This window comes from Chiloscyllium punctatum, chromosome 25 (genome assembly GCF_047496795.1).
Source record: "Chiloscyllium punctatum isolate Juve2018m chromosome 25, sChiPun1.3, whole genome shotgun sequence".
In the NCBI taxonomy this organism is placed as follows: Eukaryota; Metazoa; Chordata; class Chondrichthyes; order Orectolobiformes; family Hemiscylliidae; genus Chiloscyllium; species Chiloscyllium punctatum.
This window is the reverse complement of record NC_092763.1, coordinates 38,671,578-38,696,463: the sequence shown is the minus strand read 5'-3', so window position 1 is coordinate 38,696,463 and position 24,886 is coordinate 38,671,578. Positions and strand designations below refer to the sequence as shown.

At 39.4% G+C, this 24,886-nt stretch overlaps 1 protein-coding gene across 1 annotated transcript in view; it reads left to right on the top strand.

Moving 5' to 3' along the window:
• The window catches only part of sash3 (SAM and SH3 domain containing 3), a 70,405-nt gene extending 48,381 nt beyond the window's left edge, over positions 1 to 22,024 (top strand). The window contains exons 4-8 of the mRNA XM_072595072.1: positions 1,967 to 2,108; positions 7,831 to 7,988; positions 9,805 to 10,011; positions 18,863 to 19,013; positions 21,101 to 22,024. Of these exons, the coding sequence (XP_072451173.1) occupies positions 1,967 to 2,108; positions 7,831 to 7,988; positions 9,805 to 10,011; positions 18,863 to 19,013; positions 21,101 to 21,282 (840 nt within the window). The 3' untranslated portion in view covers positions 21,283 to 22,024. The remainder of the gene's footprint in view (positions 1 to 1,966; positions 2,109 to 7,830; positions 7,989 to 9,804; positions 10,012 to 18,862; positions 19,014 to 21,100) is intronic.
• The last annotated feature ends 2,862 nt before the right edge of the window (positions 22,025 to 24,886 follow it).

The following is a 24,886-nucleotide window of genomic DNA, read 5'->3' as shown; positions in this document are numbered from 1 at the left end:
TAACTGTCTGTTTGACGACACGCTTACTGAAATTAAGGCCTTTACTTCATGACATTCTTTCTGCAGGCAGTCTTAAATGCCCATTTGTCATGAGGCAGTATGTTAAGGAGTGTTACCTCCCCTCTCCCAGGAAACAGTTGGTTTGTGTTGCTTTGACTCCTTCCCAGGGATCACTAATTACCATGTTGCTTTTAATTCTTTTATAACAGTTTGTCCTTGCCCCTTAACAATTTATTTCAGAAAGTTATTGCTGAATCTTTCAATCCATAAGCAGTTGTTAATGTTCTGAAGTTTACACTATCACAGGTCTATGAAACAATTCTTAGAAAATGGATTAGAACAGGTAGGTAAATACTTTTGACTGGTGCAGACTTGATGGGCTGAAGAGCCTTTTCCTGTGCTAGAGACCTCTGACTGTCTGACTATTAACTCACTCTTCATTCTTTCTGCCATTTCTGTTCACTATGCATAGTTAGTGTTGTGTTGGCTTGTCTTAAAAACCCTTGCATCATTTTGGCAACTTGGCCCATATTGCTTACATGATGCTACATGCTGAGTTATGAAAATAAGTTAAACATTGAATTCTGAGGTGAAAAATTGAGGTTGACTCCTCTTGCACATCTGGTACACTTTAAAGAAAAGTTGAGGTGTTGGTTTGCTGATAGACTTGTATGCCAATATAGGCACAATCACGATTTTTCAATGACAAAAAGATGGAGTTGCCTTAAATGGCATCGTCTACAGCACTTAATATAATGCTTATGATTAGACTTCTGTAAATGTAAAAAGACCTAATGCCAGCTAAAAGGCACATTACTTCAAAGATGACTTTCACTTAGGAGTTGATTAAACTCAACAATATTGCATTTTAATTACCCATAATCCACTTCTACAACCTTCTGATCTTTTCAAGAACAAAGAGACATTGGAGAGCAAGCTCATAGCTCCTTGAAAGTAGAGTCACAGGTAGATAGGATAGTGAAGGTGGCGTTTGGTATGCTTTCCTTTATTGGTCAGAGTATTGAGTATAGGTGTTGGGAGATCATGTTGCGGCTGTACAGGACATTGGTTAGGCCACTGTTGGAATATTGCGTGCAGTTTTGGTCTCCTTCCTATCAGAAAGATGTTGTGAAATTTGAAAGGGTTCAGAAAAGATTTACAAGGATGTTGCCAGGGTTGGAGGATTTGAGCTATAGGGAGAGGTTGAACAGGCTGGGGCTATTTTCCTTGGAGCATCAGAGGCTAAGGGGTGACCTTATAAAGGTTTATAAAATCAAGAGGGGCATGGATAGGGTAAATAGACAAAGGTCTTTTCCCTGGGCTGGGGGACTTCAGAACTAGAGGGCATAGGTTAAGGTGAGAGGGGAAAGACATAAAAGAGACCTAAGGAGTAATTTTTTCATGCAGAGGGTGGTGCCTGGGCTGCCAGAGGAAGCGGTGGAGGCTGGTACAATTGCAACATTCAAAAGACATCTGGATGGGTATATGAATAGGAAGGTTTGGAGGGATAAGGGCCAGGTGCTGGCAGGTGGGACTATATTGGGCTGGGATATCTGGCCAGCATGGACAAGTTGGACCAAAGGGTTTGTTTCTGTGTGTACATCTCGATGACTCTGACTGTATAAAAACAGCCTAAACTGATAACAGTTAGGCCGATCATTGCTGACTTTCTCTGCTGTAGTACTTGATGGTGAAGTTCGATGGATGAAAGGAACATAGGTTGAAGCCACTTAAAGGAGGATTTAAATATTTCAGAAAGTTCTGCAAACAAAAAGTGATCAACAATTGTAGTGGAGTTCAGGATAGCAGGCAGAGGCAAAACAATTAGGTAAAATTAAGAGTTAGTTATAGGCAACAATGGGTTGTAAATTTGATCACAAAATAACAAATCAATAATATCATTCAAAAAGTATTCAAATATAAGGTATGGTTTATTTGTTGATCTTTGTCTCATTTTCTCCTTCAGAATGAAAGTGGTGAAGAAAGCCCCATGTCTCCAATGACACCTGATGAGCTTATGTATCTGCGACTTGGGGATAGTACCTCACACTCACCCAGTGAGTCAGAAGAGAATCTCAACAGTCCACTCAGCAGACAGGCTTCGAGCAGTAAGTAACAGCAGTAAAACGTACAGACCACAGACTGGGAACTGTAGAATTGTGTGAAAGAGATTTATGAATATTTCTTTCAAGTCATATTGGACTGTTGTTTAGAAAGGATGCTATACTGAAAAAATCACTGAACCTAACTTTCCTAAAACGGAGTCAAAAATGAAAATTGCAATTTGCTCTTAAGACAAAGACATTAGAAATTGTTAATAATTTTAAATGGAAGCAAACAAATGTTTCATATGTATGATCAAGGTCCAATATCAAATTAATAATTGTAAGACCGACCTCAATTGATCCTAAGCTTTTCCATAACACTTTAAAAATTTGTTTGAAATTATAAGTTGCCGATGTTCTTTATCTGTTTCAAAATATGATAAATTGTTGAGATTCAATCACATTAATAACAAACAAGCGGTCTCAGGAAGATGTGATAACCTTACTACCCTCAAACATTTACATGAGAGGAGATCCTGGCCTACTGCATGTAAACATCAGGAGAGTTGATTCTAAAGTACATTCTGTGACACTATAAATGATAAGAATTGAAGTTTTGAATTGTTAAATTTGATTTTTTTAAATTATAAATTTGATTATATTTTGATTTTTCTTCAAAGATTTTTCTTCAATGTAAGTTTAGGGTCTTGCCTTCAAAACTGTCAGATATGGCAGTTCCAAAATAAACTCCTCTAAGTAGTCTGCACATCTTAATTGCAAGATGCTCCGACTCAATATCTCGCAATATAAGAAGTGTGTGACTGAAGTGACGATTTACGTGAACCTATATGTCACGTCTCCCACATTTTCATGCACACAGATAGGAAGCAAAATTAGCCAATGTAACCCACCCACTGCACATTTGACTTCTTGGCAGGCATCCACTGGATGAGTTAACTTCCAGCTTTGAGAGGCTGTGGGTGTATAAATTGTCCCCACCCCTGTAACTTTCTGTTCTATGTCTCTCGTAAGGAAATAAATTATTTATTTGTATTTATATCCGTATGTCTATGACTTAAAGACATTGGAATGAATCTTAACAATAACCCAGGAGACAGCAACTAGTAAAATTGTAGGGACTCAAATTAAATTAAGGGGATCCACTCTGAAGGAGCAAAACAGAAAATGTTGGAGAAGAACAGGTCTGGCAGCATTTGGGAAAAAAGAAACAGTTAATACTGAATCTGGTATGATTCTTCTTCAGAATGGAAATGTGTTGGAAAACAGATTTTTAAAAATCATTTTGACAGAGGCAGAGAAGGAGCAAGAGGACAGATGATATAAAGGCCTGGTGCAAAGGTGAAAGTCAGTGTTAACAGGGAGAAAGAAAATGATGTAAAATGAGTATAAATGAAGATGTGAATGGGAGAGAATCAGTTCTTCGGATCTGGTGCAAAATAAGCAAGACACAAACATAACATGACTGTGGTGGGGTGGGGGGTGCGGGGGAGCGGCGGGGAGGAGGGCAAGAATGTATGAAAAATGGGGAACAGATATAATGTAGTCAGTTTCTGAATTTAATGAATTCAATACTGAAATCTCAAGACTAAAGTGTCTAAGTGTAAAATGAGCTATTAGTCTTTGAGCTTATGTTATGCTTTGTTGGAACATTGCGGTTGGCCCATCAGAGCATGGTAATTTATCGAAACAGCAAGTTAATGGGGGGGTGGTGGGGGAGCAGGTTATTGCTATGGACAGAATGGAGGTGTTCCAGAAAACAGTTACCCAATCTTCATTTGATCTCTCAACATAAAGGAGATTGAAATGTAAAGTGGTTAACATAATAGACCAAATTGAAAGAGGTACATGTGAAGCATTGCTTCACCTAGGTGGTGCTGGATAGTAAAGAGGGAGGAGGGGAATGGGCAAGTGTTACACCTCCTGGGATTGAATTAGAAGGTGCGATGGGAGAGTGAGGAAGTATTAGGAGTGAGGGAGTGTTGGACCAAGGTGTCACAGAGGAAATGGTCCCAGCAGTGGTGATGGCATCCTGCTGAATGTAGCAGGAATGGCAGAGGATTATCCTTGGAATGTGGGAGTAGTGGGGTGGAAAGTGAGGACAAACTGGAACCTGGGAAGGAGAGGAGGGGTGAGAGGAGAAATGTGGAAGATGAATTGAAATGGTAGAAGGCCCTGTCAACCACAATTTTGGGGAATTCCTCTGTTGAGGTAAGAGGCTGTCATGTCAGAAATTGGCATCATCAGAATAGTAATGGAGACAGATTTCTTCTCACCATCTGCAGAGGACACATTTTTAATTAACTTTTTTATTAATTCACTTGTTGGATTTGGGCATTGCTGACTGGCTGTCAATTATTAGCCATTCCTAGTTGCCTTTGACAGATAAGCTATCTTTTTGAACTGCTGCAATTCATATGCTGTAGGATGACCCACAACGCTGCTGGGGAGGGAATTCCAGGACTTTGACTCAGTAATAGTGAAGGAACAGCAATATATTTCTAAGTCAGGCTGTTGAGTGGCATTGCAAGTGGTGGCATTCCCATGCATCTGCTGCCCCTGTCCTTCTAGGTGGTAGTGGTTGAGGTTTTAGAGGGTGCTGTCTAAGGATCTTTGGTGAATTTCTGCAGTGCATCTTGTAATAGGTTTATACTGTTCTGAACACTATTAGAGCTAGATGGAGTGGATGCTTGTGGACGTGGTGCTAATCAAGCCTGCATTGGCCTGGATGGTGTCAAGCCTCTTCAATGTTATGGGAGATGCACCCATCCAGGCAGGTGGGGAGTATTCCATTATGTTCCTAACTTGTGCCTTGTAGATGGTAGATAGGCTCTGGGGAGTCAGGAGATGAGTTACTCACCATGGTATTTCGAGCCTCTGACCTACTGTTGTTACTATTGTATTTATATGGCAACTCCAGTTGAGTTTATAGTCAACAATAACATCAGGATGGTGAGAGTGAGAGTTTCTGTGATGGTAACACTGCTGAAGGTTAAGGGGCAATGGTTAAATTGACTCTTACTGAAGATGGCCATTGCCTGGTCTTTGTGTAGTATGAGTGTTACTTGCCATTAACACTGCTGCAAGACCTGCTGAGTCGCTCCAGCAATTTGTTTTTGTTGCAAACTTCTCAAAGGTCTTTCTTCTCTGAGGTTTGATCCCATATAACTTCTTGAAAATTCACTATCCGTTGTAGACCCAAGCTCCAGCGTAGTGATTACTCCTCCAACTGGCACTGCTGAGATTTTAGAGTTGCCAGCTCATAAATAGACAGCAGGGTGACAGGTGGCCAACCAGGAGAGAGTCTGCAGTAAAATTGCTGAGCAGATTCTGCTAGCAGCATTTTTCTCTGCAGTTTTGACATCCCACTCAGACCATTGCATGGCTCTAGACTTGATAATACACAACAAAAAGAAAGCCAGCTTGCAACCAAGCACCTGAAGGCATGAGAGGGAAATGGTGCAGAAAAGATTCACAAGAATGGTTAAAGTTATGTGGATATTTTAGAGAAGCCAGCACTGTCCTGTTTAAGATAAGGATGAAGATGAGAATCCATGGTAATGTTGAAAATCACAAGGTGGGGGTGGGGGTGGGTAGGAACTAGATTGTATCATGTTAATATACTTTAATGATTGCCAAAAACTACAGTGAAAGGCTGTAGAAATGGTGCAATGACTGCACAGAAACAGGGTCTTGTCGTTCCAAAATCACAGAATGGCAGCTAACGCAAACAAAATTGATGCAAACGGTGAATGACAGTGGTCCTAGCAATTTTCCTCCTAGAACACCATTTCCCAATTGTTACTTGCAGCTGCTCTGAAAATTCTGTAGAGGGAGAGGGAGGCAGAACCTGCAATTGATTAGTTTTATCTTCTGTTTGCCAACTAGTGCAGTCTGTCTGATCTACAGGGTGCATGGCTCTCCCCCCACAACAAGTGATGAATAATCTGTGCCAGTCAGCAATGCCCACACCCAACTAGTGAATTAATAAAAATTTGCTATGGAAATGTGACATCAGTTGCACACACTCTGAAAGTGAAAACACTTCGGCAAGGCAAAGGTCACATGACCATGACAAGTACACTAGGGACAAATGCATTTCTCCATGGACAAAGTAGGTGAAAGACACTGTTCCTTTTGGTAGAATGAACTAGAAGCAAACTATCAATTGTAGGCAGGAATAGGTGGAAAAGCTGTTCCACTCAGCGAATGGTTAGGATTCAGTACCCAATGTTAGTGTGGTGGAGGCAGATTTAATGATGGCTTTCAAATAGGAATTGGATTGTTTGCCAATGAGAAAAAGTAGTGCAGAACTGAGGAAAAGGCAAAGAAAAAGTGGCACTAAGTGAATTGCTTTTGCAGGGAGCTGGCGTAGACATTACAAACTGAATGGACTTTCTGTACCACAACCATTCCATGGTATTTTTGAAAAATGGCAGAATAAGTCGGTGCTATATAGCTTGTCTGGTGCACCTTCCTTATTCTAATGGCCTGGAATTTGCAAATCAGTGGCAAAGCAAGCATGCTCACTGTTGACCTGGAATTTAGCTACCACTGTGGTGAGATTATAGAGCACACCATGAGATTGGCTCCCCGTAATGATACAGAATAAGATGCAACCCTCTTTCAGTTCAGGGCTGGTTGATGTTGCATTAAAATTTCACCATCTTTCAGAAGCTGGTAAAAGCAACAAAAAATAGAAGCATTCTGTGTGAAGTTTTAAATCATCTTACATTAATTACTAGATTTGTAGATAATCTTAACACTGAAATGTAATAGTCAAGAGCATGGTGCTGGAAAAGCACAGCAGGTCAGGCAGCAACTGAGGAGCAGGAGAGTCGATGTTTTGGGCAAAAGCCCTTCATCAGGAAGGCCTTAGCTTGAAACTTAGACTCTTCTGCTCCTCAGATGCTGCCTGACCTGCTGTGCTTTTCCAGCACCATGCTCTTGACTCTGATCTCCAGCATCCGCAGTCCTCACTTTCTTCTAACTGAAATATAACACTCTATCCCTCAAACTACTTGTTGGTAGTCTGATCTGTTTGTCAGGAAATTAAATCTCGTTGCACTTCACTGAAGAAATACTGTTTCCTAATAGTAATGTGAAACTGAAAAAGAAAGCAAGTTCTAGCAATCATTGAAAAGAATGGTTGCGATGAGTTCTGGAGGATGAGAATGGGTTCAAGTACATTCTGTACCAGCAGAGAATAACACATTTTGTCAGAATTGCCCTGTTAATCTGTACTTGCATTAAATCAGTGGTTGTAGTTAACTTCAGTAGGACAATTATGGCGCAGACAGCTTGGCATCTAATCATCCTGTGGCCCCAAGAATCCAGACCAATGTTTTGTGATCATTTTCTTGTCCTCAAAGGGCAACATCTGATTCCTTGCCCTGTCCATCATCTTGCTCTTGGATGGATGTTGAACGGGAATGGCTGAATTAGGCTTTTGCCCGAAACGTCGATTTTCCTGCTCCTCAGATGCCGCCTGACCTGCTGTGCTTTTCCAGCACCACCCTAATCTTGAGCCTAATCTCCAGCATCCGCAGTACCCACTTCTACATGGCAGAATTACTGACAGGCCTGTGCTGCAAGCCAGCATTACATAGTGCTTTTTCCTCAAAACATTTTGATTACGACCCACTAAATGCATTTGTAGAGACTTTCATTAACTGATAAGAACGATTGGAGGCAGACAAATAACAATTCTTTTGTCATTGATTTGTATTGTGTTGATACAAGATTGAAATGTATGCTTCTGAAACAGGTGGCGAGCCTTGCACCCCAGACTCTGAATCCTGCAACAGGGACAGTGTGCAGTTGGACAACCCACCTCCTCCTTACCTTGGACCATTCTGCGGTCGGGCCAGAGTCCATACGGATTTCACCCCAAGTCCATATGATGTTGAGTCCTTAAAACTCAAGGTAAAACTGCAACTTATCTGCTTCTCTGTGTAGCTCAATGTCCAGGATGTCAATACACACTAAAATCATAATGCAGGAGAATACATCAATGTCTCTGGGCTAAATAAAAATAACGCAAAGGTTGTATCCAGCACAATTGATTAATCCTGCTGCTATGTAGTCAATGCCTTACTAATTGCTTACACAAATAATGTGAAACATAACAGACAATGTGAAAAGTAATTTGAAAAAGCTCAAATCTTGGGAGCCAATGTCACAAAGAATAAAAATAGATTTACTTCTCTGCTCTTGCTTTTTATTATGCACCATTATAATCAGAATAATGTTTAATTGACAATAATGGCAGCAGTGTCACGCAGCACAACAGCAGCAAAAACCATTCTGCTGGTACTTGAAATATGAGGTTACTCTTAGATAGGCTCATCAAGGCTCCTTTCCTCTTGGCAAACCCAATGTCCTTTCACCCTTCCCTAGGCAGTTGTATCGTGGTCTTTCATGTCCCAGATGTACATTCTAGTTAATATGTTATTCATTGCCTTGCTAGCTTTCCTAACCAACTTTGTCAAGGTTGATGAGGGCAGATACAGCTGGGAACATTCTGATATTCATATTGCAATATGCAGAACCACATCTTCAAGAATAACATACTTTGCTTAGGGCACTAATACACTGAGCTAATGTTCTCCTAACTAAAAGGATTACATCAGGGTTATACAGTACCATAAGTTGGAGATGCAAAATAGACATGGATCTTGTCAGCGCAGTGTGACACACCTCTTAATGGCTGACTCAAAGCAATTGATGGCATAGTGACAAACAGACTTTGTAAAAGGTAATGCGTAAAGACAGAATTGGAAATAGTAAGAATTAAAAGTGATCTTTGGAAGAATGCATCAAGCAATTACTTAGAAGCACGTCTTGACAACAAGAGCTGACTTAGAAGTTTGATTTATTTCTTAGGGCTAAAGGGATTAAGGGATTAGGGTGAAAGTGGGCTCATGATATTGAGCTGGATGATCAATCATGTTCATACTGAAGAGCAGAGCAAGTGCAAAAGGACCAAATGTCTGAGTCTTGCATTATACTCTACGTTTCTGTGATTCATTATCTAGAATCAGCAACAGAAGGGTCACTAATGACCAAATACTGGACTTGCACTTGCTTTGATGAGTTTAGTAGGGACAAGAGAGTGTGGGTGAAGTAGGGTAAAATAGTAAGGGAAAATACTAAATCCACAGGGTTGTCAAAACTCAGCTACTGCAGCACAAGTTCACAGTGCAATGGTTACTTTGTTGCCCCTCTGCTCATAATTGATGTTACCACCTTATCTGGGAAAGTACTTCAAAGTGTCATGGACTTGATTTCTTGATAGAGGTATTTTTCAATCCTTCAAGAAGTCCCACAACCCAGGGATTAGCAGCTGACAAATGCAGTAAAGGCAAGTGCTGTTCTGAAATGATGAATTAAGAAACATTTTTGAAAAATTCACAATTTTAATCTAATAGCTCAAAACATTTAGAGCACGTGTCTCCTCCCTGCAACTGTCTAGCATATCATTGTTTGCTACTGTGTGCCTTTCTGATGCACAGAAATAGAAGGCCACCTAACCAGAACAATTTCAAGGTTCTAAATTGTATTTGACTGTTTTGATAATAATGCAGAATCACAAAGACAAAAGGAAGGGTAGAAACATTATCATTTACACAGTCATAGGTTCATAGATGAGGAAACAATAGACATCAATTGCAAGATTCTGAAATGGTACACATGATCTTTGGGTTTTCAATTATTTAACCTATTTTCTCTTTACTAACAGAAAGGAGATATCATAGACATTATTGAGAAACCACCAGTAGGAACATGGACTGGCATGCTCAAAAACAAAGTAGGATCCTTTAAATTTATCTACGTCAATGTTCTACCAAATGAAGTGGAACAACCTAGGAAATCAAAGTTATTCACCAAGAACAAACGGCCCAAACCAAAGACTCTGCAAGAATTATTAGACAGAATTAATCTACAGGTGAGATATTAATATTTGCTTTTTTGTATTAATATTTAAAAGGGGAAGTTTAACACTGAAGAGTAATTAAATTGGTTAAATTAGTATCAGCACATCTGGACATGCCTTAGACATGTTGACTTCAGGGTTTAACTCAGGCATAGTGCGTGTAACTCTCGTCACTTACATGGTATTTAAAAACCCAAGGCAAAAGGAATGAAAGACAATTCATGAACATCATTAAAAATTAGGCAAAGGACATCAACAAATACTCAGTGGTTATAGTTACATTCTTACCACCCACAGAGAAAGAGTTATTGAAAGTTATTGTGCCGAGAGGGTAATGTGTGCTTTTCGGAATTATTGTGACTCAAGATTAGGATTTGTGGCACCATGGCTGCCTTCAGCTGAATCTCAGAGGGGTAAGATGACCATCAGTTGTAACAAAAACTCGCTAGAGATACCTGCTGTTGATCAGCAGGGTGGGCAGTCGTAGGTCGAGAATAACAGCAGTGAGTTGGGAAGATAGGAAACATTACCTGCTTATCTTTTTTTAATAGATATTTTTATTAGAAATTTAACATTTTTACAAGTTTACAAAAATAAACAAAACTCAAGTACAAACATTGATATACAATTAAATCTTAAATATATAATAACCAAAATTTAACAAAAGAAAAATACCGAGAAAAATAAACAAAACTCAACTAACTACTAATCTAACCTACAACTAACCAGAGTGTATATTTAAGTCTCTTACATTATTCAAATAAGAGAAAGAGAAAAAAAAAAGCAGATAACATAGAAATTGGGTCGTGAGATACATGCTCGGAATGTGTTAACATCAAATGTAACAAAACCCATATTCATGTGGGATTCCTCTCCCAAGGGGCCCCAGATCAGCCAGGTTCGTAATCTCAATTAAATAAAAGCCCTTGTTAGGATAGCCGAAATATCTGTATTCATAGAATTCAAGAAGGGCTGCCATATTTTATAAAATAATTCGGTCTTTCGGTGCACCATATTTGTAAGGAAGTCAAGGGGAATACATTCCATAATTAATCTGTGCCAATTTGAAAGTCCAGGGGGGCCCTCAGCCACCCAGTTTACCAAAACATTTTTCCTTGCACAGAAAGAGAGAATAGAAAATAGTCTCTTCCCATGCATGTCCAGGGAGGATAAGTTTGAAAAGCCCAAAAGGAGAGATACGGGGCCCACTTTAATTTCCGTTCCTAAAATTTCTGTCAGGGCACAGTATCTACGGATCTTATGACAGGTCCATAGGCAATGTACAAGAGTGCCCACCTCTATTTTACATTTGGGACACATTGGAGATGCCCCTGCCTTAAATTTTGCCAATGGATCCGGTGCTCTATGGGCCCGATGAAGTATCTTCAGCTGGATAGCCTGAGTTCTGTTACAGATGGTGATTCTTCTGGCGTTTTCCCAAACGTCATTCCACGTTTCTATAGATTTCTAGCCCCAATTCCTGATCCCATGTTTTAAGCAGATTGTCCATATCTCCCATTATCATACTTCATCATGTAGTAAATGATAAATGGTTACTGATGGAGGATACCCCCATTGGTCGTAGTACTCTACATTCTCTATCTGATTTATAAAGACTATCTAATAACACAGTCTTCTTCTGTATACAGTCTAGAATTTGGAAGTATCAATAGAGGTCTTTATTAGGTAATCCGAATTTCTGACGCAGCTGTTCAAAAGACATCAGGACCCCATCTTTAAATAGGTCCCCTAGACATGAGATACCCCTGGATTTCCAGAGTTTAAAAGTGGCATCTGTAAACCCCAGTTGGAATCCCCATGCTCCCACTATCGGCGCATAGGGGGATGTTTTATGTGAGTTGCCCTCATTTTGCTGCATTATATTCCAAGCTTTAATTGTATTTAGCATTATAGGGTTTTTACAGTAATCCGTAATGATTTTCCTCTTGTCTGAAAATAAAAGGTTAATAAGTGGGCATTTTACTTGAGAAGCCTCGATGTCCAGCCAGATTGATTGTGGATCAAACAAGACCCAATCAGCTATGTAACTTAATAAGGAACTTAACTGATATTTCCTAAAATCTGGGAAGTCCACTCCTCCCCTTGCCTGTGGAAGCTGTAGCTTCTTCAGCTTAATGAGGGGCCATCTATGATTCCAGATAAAGGAACCCAACCAGCCATATAATTTACGTAGTGCCAGCCTTGGCAGCATCACCAGAAGCATTCTCATGGGTATAGGAGACGGGGCAGGACATTCATTTTAATTAGTGCTATTCTACCTAGCCAGGAAATTGGAAGGTCTCCCCATCGCTGAAGGTCCTCCCTTATCCTTTCCAGTAAATGCACAAAGTTAGCCTTGTATAACTGACCAAATACTGGGGTAATAAAAATGCCTAAATATAAGAAACCCTCCAGGGACCAACGAAAGGGGAAATGGGATCCATCCACTAAGTGGGGTATCATAGCAAGGCCACCCATTGGCATAGCCTCCGATTTTGTGAAATTAATTTTATAGCCTGAGAATGCGCTAAATGTATTAATAACTTGGATTAAGCGAGGTACAGGCATCAGAGGATTACTGAGGAATAGGAGAACATCATCTGCATACAGGGTAATTTTATGTTTACCTGTACCAATCCTCAGGGCCGTTATATTAGGATCAGCCCGTATAGCTTCTGCTAGTGGCTCAATTATTAGCGTAAATAACAATGGCGAGAGCGGACATCCCTGAAGGCAGCCCCTACCCACACTGAAGCTATCCGAGCCTAATCCATTGGTAACCACAACTGCTTTGGGATCACTATACAATGTTGAGACCCATTTGGTAAACACCTGTCCAATGCCAAAGCTTTCCAATGTGTAAAACAAATATGACCATTCAACCCTATCGAATGCCTTTTCCGCGTCTAATGAGACTACTACTCCTGGTATCTTTTCCTGATGGCAGGCTTGAATCATATTCAAAACCCTTCTAATATTATTGGATGATCTACGGCCCTTAATAAACCCCATCTGATCCTCCTTTATGATATGTGGCAGTACCCTTTCTAGTCTCAATGCTAATGTTTTAGAAAGGATTTTAAAATCTACATTTAGCAAGGATACTGGTCTGTATGACGCACAATCTTCTGGGTCCTTTCCTTTTGCCTCTTTCAGCGAAGGCGGGAGACAGCCCTGATTGTATGAGTAGTTATACATGTCCATAAATGGACCAGCCAATATTCCTGTAAATTCTTTATAGAATTCAGCTTGAAAACCATCTGGGCCAAGTGCCTTACCGCTCTGAAGTTGCCTGATTGCATCAAGTATTTCTTGGACTGTTAGGGGAGCATTTAAGACCGATACCAGTTCCAGAGTTAGGCCCAGAAAGGTCAAATTTTAAAAAAATGATTGCATCCTCCTAGTCCTGTCTTCACAATCCTGCGATCTATATAAATCAGAATAAAATTTTCTAAAGATTGCGTTAATCTTTTTCTAATCATGAGTCAAAATACCCGTACTTTCCTTGATAGACGTGATAGTTTGAGGGGCCTTTTTTTTTTCTTTGCAAGAAATGCTAAGTATCTACCCGGTTTGTCGCCAAATTCATATAACCTTTGTTTTGCAAATAATATTTCCTGCTTAGTCGTTTGGGTAAGCGTAGTGTTTAGAACTGTGCCAAGGGCCATAATCCTTTGCAATTTAATAATAGAAGGTCTATCAGCGTATGCAGTTTCAGCTGCTTTTAAGCGAGCTTCAAGCAGATGCTGTTGTTCTCCCTTTAATTTTTTCTGGGTCGCTGAGTAGGAGATGATCAAACCTCGCACATAAGCTTTGATGGTCTCCCACATCATTTATGGGTTGCTAGCCGTACCTAAATTAATTTCTAAAAAAGTTTTAAATTCTTGAGAGAAGTACTTTACAAATTTACTGTCTTTCATCAGGAAGGGGTCCATACGCTAATGTCGGGGGGATGTCTCATTGTTCCTCACCTTGATTTCCATATGTACAGCAGCATGGTCGGAAATTACTATACTACCTATTTTACAGGATGATATGGAATTTATAAAAATCGAGGGGGCAAAGAACATAGCAATTCTGGTATGGCGTTTATGTGGATTGGAGTAAAAAGAAAATCTCTGCCCTGTGGGTGAAGGCATCTCCATACATCTACTAATCCTAATTCTTTGTTCAGATCCACCAATTGTCTAGATCTGGGACATACTCCTGCAGTACTTTTACGAATCCTATCTATTTCTGGATCCATAATACAATTAAAGTCTCCCCCTAGAATTGTATGACGGGTACCAAGAGCCATCAATTTTGAGAAGGCTTCCGTTATAAATTTAAAGGGGTGTGCCAGGGGGCAGTACAAATTTAAAATCCCATATTCTTCTCCATTTATAAGGGCTTTAATCAGAATATATTGTCCAGATTCGTCTTTTATCTGATTTAGGATTTTGAATGGGAAATTCTTCCGAATAAGAATAACAACTCCCCTACTTTTTGAGCTAAAAGAAGAAAAAAAGGCCTGATCAAATCCACCCTGTCGTAATTTCAAGGGTTCTTTATCCAACAGATGTGTCTCCTGTAGGAGAGCTATATCAACTCTTTCTTTCTTAAGATTTGATAATATTTTCTTCCTTTTGACTGGCGAATTACTCCCCTTGACATTCCAGGTGCACCACTTAACCGACTGATCAACCATAATTGTCCAGGCAAATCCGAGACCCCTCAGGAGGGGAAACTCTATCCAGAACATCCCGAGCACAGAGCATATAAAATTCACAAAAATAAAGGCTCTCTAATACACTCACAGCAGTATAACAAAAAACTATTTCTAAAAATAATAAAAAAAATAAAACGTATAAAACGTATTTAAATGGAGATTTTCCCCCTTGTTCCCAGGGGGTGTCACTTCCTTTCCAAAGGTCCATCGTATCCTCTCCCAACCAATGCTCCACCCTTGACCCAGGCGCTCCTCAATAGGATGAGGAGAATTCAGATATAATACAAAGCTAGAGTTAACAGTGAGCACCCTACTCCCACCACCTCCCCCCCCCCCCCCCCCCCCCCCCACCCACACCTGGATATATTTGGTAATGTTTATACCATGTATAAACATATATAACTATAAAAATTACAACCTCAGCAAATAATAATTAAATATAATAATACAAAATAGCAAGGGAAAAACAACCCTGCTCCTAGAGACAGAGGTAAAATAGAATAAGGTAACCACCTCCCCTCACCAACATGAACCAAACCCCCCAGCTTACACACACACACACACACACACACACACACACACACACACACACACACATATACATATATACATAGTTAAATAGAGAACAAATAAATAAATCCCTCTCCCCACCCCCCAAGATAATATTAAACAGTAAGGTAAGAAAAAAGAAAAAGGGGGGGGAATATAAACCGGAGTGTCTCTTACAATTTATCTAAGAGAGTCCAAGAATTCCTTAGCCTTTTCTGGCGATCCGAAGTTATACACGGATCCTTCATGGTTAAAGCGTAGCGTCGCTGGGTAGCGTAAGGAGTACTGAATATTTAAGTCCCTTAAACACTTCTTCGCCTCATCGAATGCCTTCCTCTTTCGGACCAGAACTGGGGAAAAGTCCTGGAATAACATGATCTTGGATCCTTTATAGATCATGGCTTGGGAATCTTTTCCAAGATTTCTAGAGGCTTCTAGGAGTATCTGCCTCTCCCTATAGCTCTGCAGCCGGAACAGGAACAGTGTGGGCGCTGGTTCAAGCCAGGCCTGCGTATTGCAACCCGGTAGGCCCATTCTACCCTTACCTGGCCTGATCCAGCTTCCAGATTTAAAAGCTGTGGCAGCCACTGCTCGAGAAACGCTGTAAGCTGGCCTTCCTCTTCCCGTTCGGGAAGGCCCAGCAAATGAATATTTTTTCAACGACCTTGATTATTGAGGTCATCAATATGATTCTGTAAGATCCGGACTCCGATCCACAGCCGATTGTGCTGTAGTTTCGGAGGTCGCGGCCCTTAGCTCCGCCCCTCCGACTTGGCGCTCGATTTCTTTAATGTCTCGGTCGTGCTTTTGCAGCGCGGCCGGGAGTGAGTCCCATCGCCTTCGGGATTCTTCAATGAAAGCGTCAATCTTCGCATCGAGTTTAGAGATCATTTCCACGAGGCTTGCCACCGTAGGTAAGTCCCCCGGGGTGGCTGCGGATGCCTCTGCTGCAGCTGGAGAGGGTGGGGGAGGGGTTCCTACTTGCTGAGAGCTGCGGGCTCCCTTCCCTTTAGTCATTTTTGCTGAAGATTAAATTGTTTAAGTTCAACACTGAGCAACGAATTAAATTAAACAGTTATTTTAAATGATATGGAGAGTGTGGTGGGAGTGGGTGACCCACTTTGCCCAAGTCTTGGGAGGAGCACTGTAGACTCAGACTTGCTGGGTCGCCGCCATCTTGGATCCCCCCATTACCTGCTTATCAAGGTGTACAAGACAACTCACTGGACTCAAAATGTTAACTCTGCTTTCTCCCATAGATGCTACCAGACATGCTGAGTTTCTCCAGCATTTTGTTTTTGTTTCAGATTTCTAGTTTGTTATTTTATATTTGGGGAGAGTCAGCTTTATCCCTTTGAGCAGTCTGGCAGTGCTTATGAAGGCTCAATTTGTCACATTAGGTGATAATAGAGCTTTGACTTCTGCTGAATTTGGTGCCCATGCATTCCACTAGCTGTACAAATGATATGCACCTCAAATTTCTTGTGTCTTGGAGGTTCAATGGAGATATCCAATATTTCCCTAATCAGAGATAAATAATTGCATTAGACAAGCCATTTGATGGATTCTTGCTCATGACCAGTAATTATGTCAAATTTCACCTATGATGTTACGCAAAATGCATAGGCTCTTGGATCTGCATCTCTGACTGGTGTCCAAATTGACCCGACAAATCCACAGAACAACCAACTCCAATTGCAACTGCCACTGGACAGATGTAACCATTATCTCCAGTGGCCACTGTCCCCACCCCATCCTGTTCTCCCCCAATCTAACTGTATCTAAGCTGTCCTGTAAACAGCCTGTCACTCCATTGCACATCTCATGATTGGAAAGAAAGTAATCTACAGGGACCTGCTGATATGAATCAGCAGGGAACGTGCAACTGAAAAGGTATTTGCCACCCAGCAACCGACCGGTAACTCAGGAAAGTGCTGCAAAATAATGAAGTTTGAGGGATTTTTTATGAAAGGAAATTTCACAACTTTTCATTTTGTCAAACATGGTCTAAGTTTGTTATAAGCACAGGTGGAAGAACACAGAAGTAAATGGGTAGTGTTAAACTTATTCACTCTTTTTAAAAACATTAAGCAAAACAAAAGCAAAGTTCAGCAGGCAATATCTTCACAAATTGAAAAGTGTATACTTCCTGTAACATCCTTTTAAATGTTTCAAAAATCATTCATTAGACATGCAGAAACCAATTATATAAAACAGGACATTGAACCCATCATTTCTGGGCAAATGAGAATTTTTCACAATATGAATGGGGCACAAAGCTCAATTCATTTAAAAGAGAATTTGGTACAACTTTGAGAAGGTAAAACATAGCGTATGAAGCAAAGGTACGGAAAAAGGATTAAAGGAGGTTGCTGCAATTGAAAAAAAGAACTGGCACATGTAATAAAGTTTCTCTTACTTTAAATTCTATATATGATTAATGCAAACAATAAGTTAAAAAAAATTGAGGATTGGGGGTGACAGCAGCAGAGTAATTTAAGGCAGGAGACCAGGAGAGATTACTTGGCTTCTTTGAAGAGTAACATTTATATGAAACACTGGAACTAATAGATTTAGCACTTCATTAAAAAGAGAGTCTTCAAGAACACAGCACTCCCTCAGTGTGGCATTGAAGTGTCAGTTTAAAATTATTTGCTGAAAACCTTAGTGTGATTTGAATCCATAAATGACAGCCAAAGTAATTCTTAGGTGCAAATCTTTGAAATAAAATCAATGTTGAATCATCTCATTGAAGAATGTTCTTGAACTCTTCAGGTTGTCAAATGTATCCTTTGACATTGAGACGTTAAATACAGTATAGGCATTAGGATATAGAACTGCACAGCTTCTCATCACAATGCAACATGGCTTACCTTCCAGGTTTTGACACTTTTGTTTGATTTCAGCAACTTGCAAGGGTACCTGTGAAATTAGCACTTCTTTTAAAATTATACTCATGGAATTTTGATTATTTTTCCTCAATGATAGGATTTGGAAAAATAAAATGTTGCCTTAAAAAGGTTAGTTTAAATAAATGTACAAATTTTTAAAAGAATCATGTCATTAAATAGCTTGTAAATAAGCTTTGATGTTGCCTTCTCGAAATGCAAATAAGCAATTCGCTCAATTTTTGGAATCAAGAGGGGAACAGCAAAGTGTACTTGAAGTTACAGGGGAGTATGTTTTTAATAAAAATGTCCAGTATCACAACATATTACAACTCAAAAGTACTAAGGATATGACATTCTGAAATAAAAAAGCTGGAAAAACTCAACAGATTAGATAGCATTTGTGGAGTATGTCAATATTTCAGATCAAATATCTCTTCTTCAGAACCATTTTTATTCTTGAAAAACTTTTATGGCCAATGGTAGCATATTCATTCATTTACAATGGCTTTGATTTTATCAATAGCTGATTGGAAGAAATTTCTGTTGACTCATTACCAGATGCCACTTAACTGGTCCAAGGCTTATTTAACAGCAGTTTAATTACTTGTAAATAGTAATGTACTTTTATTCAATTAAACCAAATCTGTTTTGGATGTTTGGTCTCGAGTGCCTTTGATGTTAAAATTCAATGTTGCTTTTTGCTTCTCTGGAGCAGGAGCATACATCCACTCTGCTGCTTAATGGCTACCAGACTCTTGATGACTTCAAAGAGCTGAAAGAGACACATTTGAATGAACTCAATATCCTAGACCCTGAGCAGAGAGCCAAATTGCTGACAGCTGCTGAACTCCTCATGGACTATGACAGTAAGTGGGTTTCTTTGGTTGTAGATACAACACAAGCAGTTGAAGAAAAACCATAACTCATGGCATAATACATAACAGATACTATTGCTAGATTGTATATATATTGTGCAGCAGAACAATGGTTATTCCCCACAACAAAAATTGGCAAAAAATCCTGAGCCCCCTTGTGCAGTGTTATAGGAAGCTTTTAGGTTCTGCTTGATCTACATGTACATTAAATAATACCAATAACTGCTAATAAAGGATCATATTTTGCATATCTGAGATATTTTGAAAACAACATTAGTGGATCAGTTGTCATTGGGATCACAAACTTAAATGCTAGACTCCCTCCCACCCTCTGAGGTAAAAACAATGACTGCAGATGCTGGAAAGCAAATACTGGATTAGTGGTGCTGGAAGAGCACAGCTCTTCCAGCACCACTAATCCAGTATTTGCTTCCCTCCCACCCTCTGCTGGTTCTTATACTCAACTAATAAATCTGACCAGATATTATACCCATGTATCAATGACATTCCCTTGGAATAAAAGCTAACAGGGACAATAAAAAGTAAACACACATGTAAAATGAAGCCTTTGTCATCCTTAAAAATTGAGCATATGGAGTAATAGTCATACAGAAGAGAATCAGACCCTTTGGTCCTACTCATCCATGCCGACCACATTTCCCCAACTAAACCAGTCCCATCTTCTTGCATATGGCACATATTCCCCTCAATATTTCCTATACATGTACCTATCCAAATGCATTTTAATTGTAACTGTATTTGCATCTACCACTTTCTCTGGTAGATCATTCCACATATAAACCACCCTCTGTGGAAAACGTTGCCCTTCCAGTCCCTTTTAAATCTTTCTCCTCTCACCTTAAAAATACCCCCAGTTTTGCACTCTACCACCCCAGGGAAAAAGACCTTTGCTAGTTTTTGTACTAAAATCAGAAAGTGAAGTTTAAACCCATAAACTTTTGACTCAGAGGCAATAGACAAGCAGTTTAGCTAAGCTCATGCTTTACATTATAACTGTATCATTCACAGAATTAAGTTTTAATCCAATTTAAATCAGGCACAAATTTTTAATTTTGAAGTAAAACCGATGCATTATCTGCTACTGAACCAGTTTTGCTTTTGAAGTGAATTCATTTTGTTTTTCTGCTGAATTGTGTGTGAACCTGTACACTTCAATATTAAAGAACAAATTCATATTTCCTTCTGGCTCTGACCCATTAAATACATTTGAACTGTAGCAATATTTCCCAGCTGCTGACTGATGGAGGAATAGAATTACAGCACAGAAAAGCATTCCGAAAAGGAGTCACATTGCTAAGGAGGGTGGGAGAGAGAGCGCGAGAGGTAACACTTACAGTCTAGAGATGGAGCCAGACCGGAGTTTCTTCAGTTATTTTATTTTAGGATGACAATCTGCTCATTTTGTCTGCTGTAATTAGGCACACCATTCTGCATTTACTGTGAATTAACCCTAAATAATGCAGTAATAAACAAATGACTGAAAAATCATTGGTATTTAAATATCTTTAATTATGAAAGCAGAATCTAATATTTTAGTGCCTAGCTTCCAAATATAAAGTATTCCAAGTAATTTCGAAAAACGCTCTTTTTGAATGAAATCTTATGTTGTATAGGTTGAGTTGGAAGTATAAAAAATGCAAAACCAATGGTGCAATGCTTTATTAATTTAAATTGGGATGTATTGATCCATTCCACATTCTTGTTTAACACCATGATCCAATCCAGATTTTGTATCTAGAATTTCAGGTACTGTATTGATGTGCACTTTGTTTTATGACTGACACCAGCATTTTGTGTAAGGACGTTGGATAAAAAGCTAAAGCTTGCAGAAGAGAATCTGTTTCGATTGATTAGAAAATTTATATTTAGCTTGGCCCCTCAAACTAAGGTAATGAGGGAAATAGAGAACCTCTGGGAAACCATATTATCTTGGTCAAATATGTTGCAAGGATACATTTGCGCTATCGAAATGACAGGTCTGAAGTCTCCTGTACTAATATCTCAGAAGTGCCACATATCTATTTATCAATATTAATTGGGTGCGTTTTTTTAAACAGCAGGAAGTGAGACAGAAGAGCAAGGAGATAACACTGATGCACAACTCTCAAGCTCAGCTCCTCTGTGTGATATTCCACGGGATTCAGGCTGCTATGAAAGTTCAGAGAATTTGGAGAACGTGCAGGAACATTCTGAATTAAGTACCACTGAGGAACAAACGCAGAACGTTTCTGAAGACTGAGCTAGAGCAGTCGATTTGTTGTTTAAAAAAAGGACCCTAATGCTGACATCTAGTGGCTTAAAAATACAAAACAATGTGGCTTTAACCATAAGGCCTCTTTGCACCAAGCTAATTATTCGAGGGGAATTTGTAAAGGATTTGAAGAATACTGCAGTTTCAAAGTCTGTTCTTGAATGACATTTATCATAAATTTTCTTGGATATTTAGTTTTAGCAATTTATAGAAAGGAACATTAGCCATAGAAATGGTCTGCAGGTTCAAGGATCCAAAGAGGACTCCATTCTATTGGTTACAGAACTATGTCTTTCTTGCCAGGAGATGCGGTGTCTGCACATATTTGCCATTTATTACAACTTTTGGTTATATTTTATTAATGCATGCAGGTAGGATAGAATAGCAGAGATAGTAGGGTCATTTTTATTTTTAAAAAGGCACATGCTAATTGAGATCTCCTATTCACTCTCCACAAAATCAGGAAACTGTGGGCAAGCTTCCCATAAAGTTTTGTTGCCAATGGCTAGCAGGTAATAGCTGCCAGGATACTGATGTTGCTATTTTGATTTTTCTATCCCCTGAAGGCTGTTGTTGCATGATTAACATAGATTTAATTATGAAAACGATCTTCTTAGTGGTGAATGTGATTGTCCAAAATGATGGGCTGCAATTTTTTTTAATAGGTTGCGTATATTTTTTGCATATTTTTGAAATTTAATTAGATTCTGCAGGATGACTTTATTCTCATGGAGACATAACTTTGAAATTTGTTTTTAAAAATGAAAATTGCAATTTCTTTATTTTTCTATTTGATTTTAAAAGTTTTGTACTTCAGTTTAAATAAAGCATTTCTTTGCTTAAATATCAATTTCCTTTTAAATTACATTTTTTTTTACCTAGTTCTGTCAAACCAGGCAACATTGCAAACTTAATTCCTTTGATTTTCAGCATTTTTAATCTGGTTAGTCTGAATCTAAAGTACAAAATATAAACGCCAGCTGTAATAGAACTTGTGAAATTTTAGAGGTGAAATAAATTAATGTTTCTGTGAAGATCTGTACCTCAGGCTGTAGTTGAATTTGTTGGTTGGTTCGTCGAGCCAGTTGACTTTTCTGCAAACATTCCATCTCCTGACTAGGTGACATCCTCTGGATAAGGATGAAGCCTTCAGATGAAGCGCTTTTGTTGTGATCTGCCCAGAATTTATACAGTTCTGTCAAGATGGGTGGCTGTATTACCAGTTTTGTGCTGTTGTGGTCTGTACATGAGGTCTCTTTCAATAAACTCAGGAATTTCTGGAGGCTTGGTATTCATCCATTGGTTCCATAAACAGATATGTTGAAATAGATCCTATCTACAGACCACTACAACACAAAATCAGAATTAGAATCAGACAGACAGAATTGTATAAATCACAATGACAGTGCTTCATCCAGCACTGAAGATGACGTAAACCACTCAGAAGACAAAGTTTGTAAAACAATCAACTGACTTGGTCAACCCAATAACTTCAAAATAAATTTAACGTGTGGAATTCCAGACGTTATGCTGGAATAACCTACCTAACAGTGCCAATGCCTATTTTCACTTTTAAAATGTCTCCGCTTTGCTTCAAGCTGTCCCATAAACCAACTTTCCAACTATTACTTGTGCGACCAATGCGGCCACTTTTGTTCTCTCCATGGCATGTTTGATTGCTACACACAATCACGCACCCACACATCTCAGAAGCATGACCGCTTAAACCCTCAATACCACAAGATTCATTTTTTAGGGTTGCCCCTCATTTTCCAACATGTAAAAACTCCAACATCTTGAAAATGCTGCTGTTTCTATGTCAGCTCCGATTCAATCACAATCTTTGTCCTTTGTGACGTAAGTTATTCCAAGTCTCCCTACAAACAAAAAATGTAAACTTTCCTCATGATCAAATTTTTTCATGTCTACATCACTCTCCACCCTTAAACTCTAGGGGGTGGCACGGTAGCTCAGTGGTGAGCACTGCTGCCTCACAGCACCAGGGACCCAGGTTCCATTCCAGCCTCGGGCGACTGTCCATATGCAGTTTGCACATTCAGCCCATGTCTGCGTGGGTTTCCTCCCACAGTCAAAAGATGTGCAGGTTAGATGAATTGACTATGCTAAATTGCCCATCATGTCAGAGGGAAATGGGTCTGGGTGGGTTACTCTTCGGGGGGGTTAGCGTGGACATGTTGGGCCGAAGGGCCTGTTTCCATACTGTCGGGAATCTAATCTAATCTAATCTTCCAACTACTTCATTCAATTCACAAAAAGCAGGACAAATCCAATCTAGGCAATTATAGCCTGGAAAATTTACTCGCAAATCATAAAAAGATTATTAACACTGGTATGTCAAGAAGCATCTATTCACCAATGCCTTCTCTCTGGTCATCAAAAAAGTGCCATTGTTCAAAATGTGGCTGTTACCATAGTGTGTACAAAAGATAGATAGAGTCAGTTGTTGAAGGCCAATTACCTCAGTGACAGGATATCACTTGCAGGAGTTCCTTTGTTGGATTGAGGAAACAACTTTATTTTCAGTTGCCTCAACAGTAACCTTTCCTCAATATGGTCAGCAGTCCAGGGACGCGAATTGTTTCAGGTGCTCTAACTATTACAATGTTCAGTTCCATCCCGAACTCCTCAGATAAGAAAGCAGGCCATGATTCAGGCTTAGAATAAAGGGACAAATAATTATACTGAAATGTAGAGAATGACCACACTTAATAAGTGAGAATCTTACTGTCAACCCTTAAATTTTAACAGCCATGACCATTGCTCAAACCCCTCAACATACTGGGGATTACTACTGACCAGAAACAGGACAAGCCACATAAATACTCTGCTCATAACAACAGATCAGGAGTCCACTATGTACTGAGTAACTCACCTTCTGACTTCCCATATAGTCTTCCTAACATCTAGAAGTCAGAATGAACCCAAGACATCCTACACTTATGTAAGGAGAGTAGGACCAATCAGTAGAGGGAACCTGTGCCTGAAAACGGAGGTGGTAGGGGAGGTCCTTAATGAATGTTTTGCTTCAGTATTCACAAGTGAGAAGGACCTTGTTATTTGTGAGGACAGCATTAAACAGGCTGACATACTCAAACAGGTTGATGTTAAGGAGGATGTGCTGGAAATCTTGAAAAACATGATTTGGAGATGCCGGTGTTGGACTGGGGTGTACAAAGTTAAAAATCACACAACACCAAATTATAGTCCAACAGATTTAATTGGAAGCACACTAGCTTTCGGAGCGACGCTCCTTCATCAAGTGATTGTGGAGGGCTCGATCGTAACAGAGTTTATAGCAAAACTTTGCAGTGTGATGTAACTGAAATTATACATTGAAAAATTGATTGTCTGTTAAGCCTTTCATCTGTTAGAATACAGTGATAGTTTCACTTCTTTAATGTGTAAATCACAAAACCCTTTTTTTTAAAACTTGCATCCTCAGGTTAGCTGTTAACAATGGTGATAACTAGACAATATGTTGAAGGTGTTAGCCCCCTGTGTTCTCTGTCTATGACCTGATGTTTAGATTGATTCTCATCTATAAAGTGAGATAACAAGAGTTTTACATAAA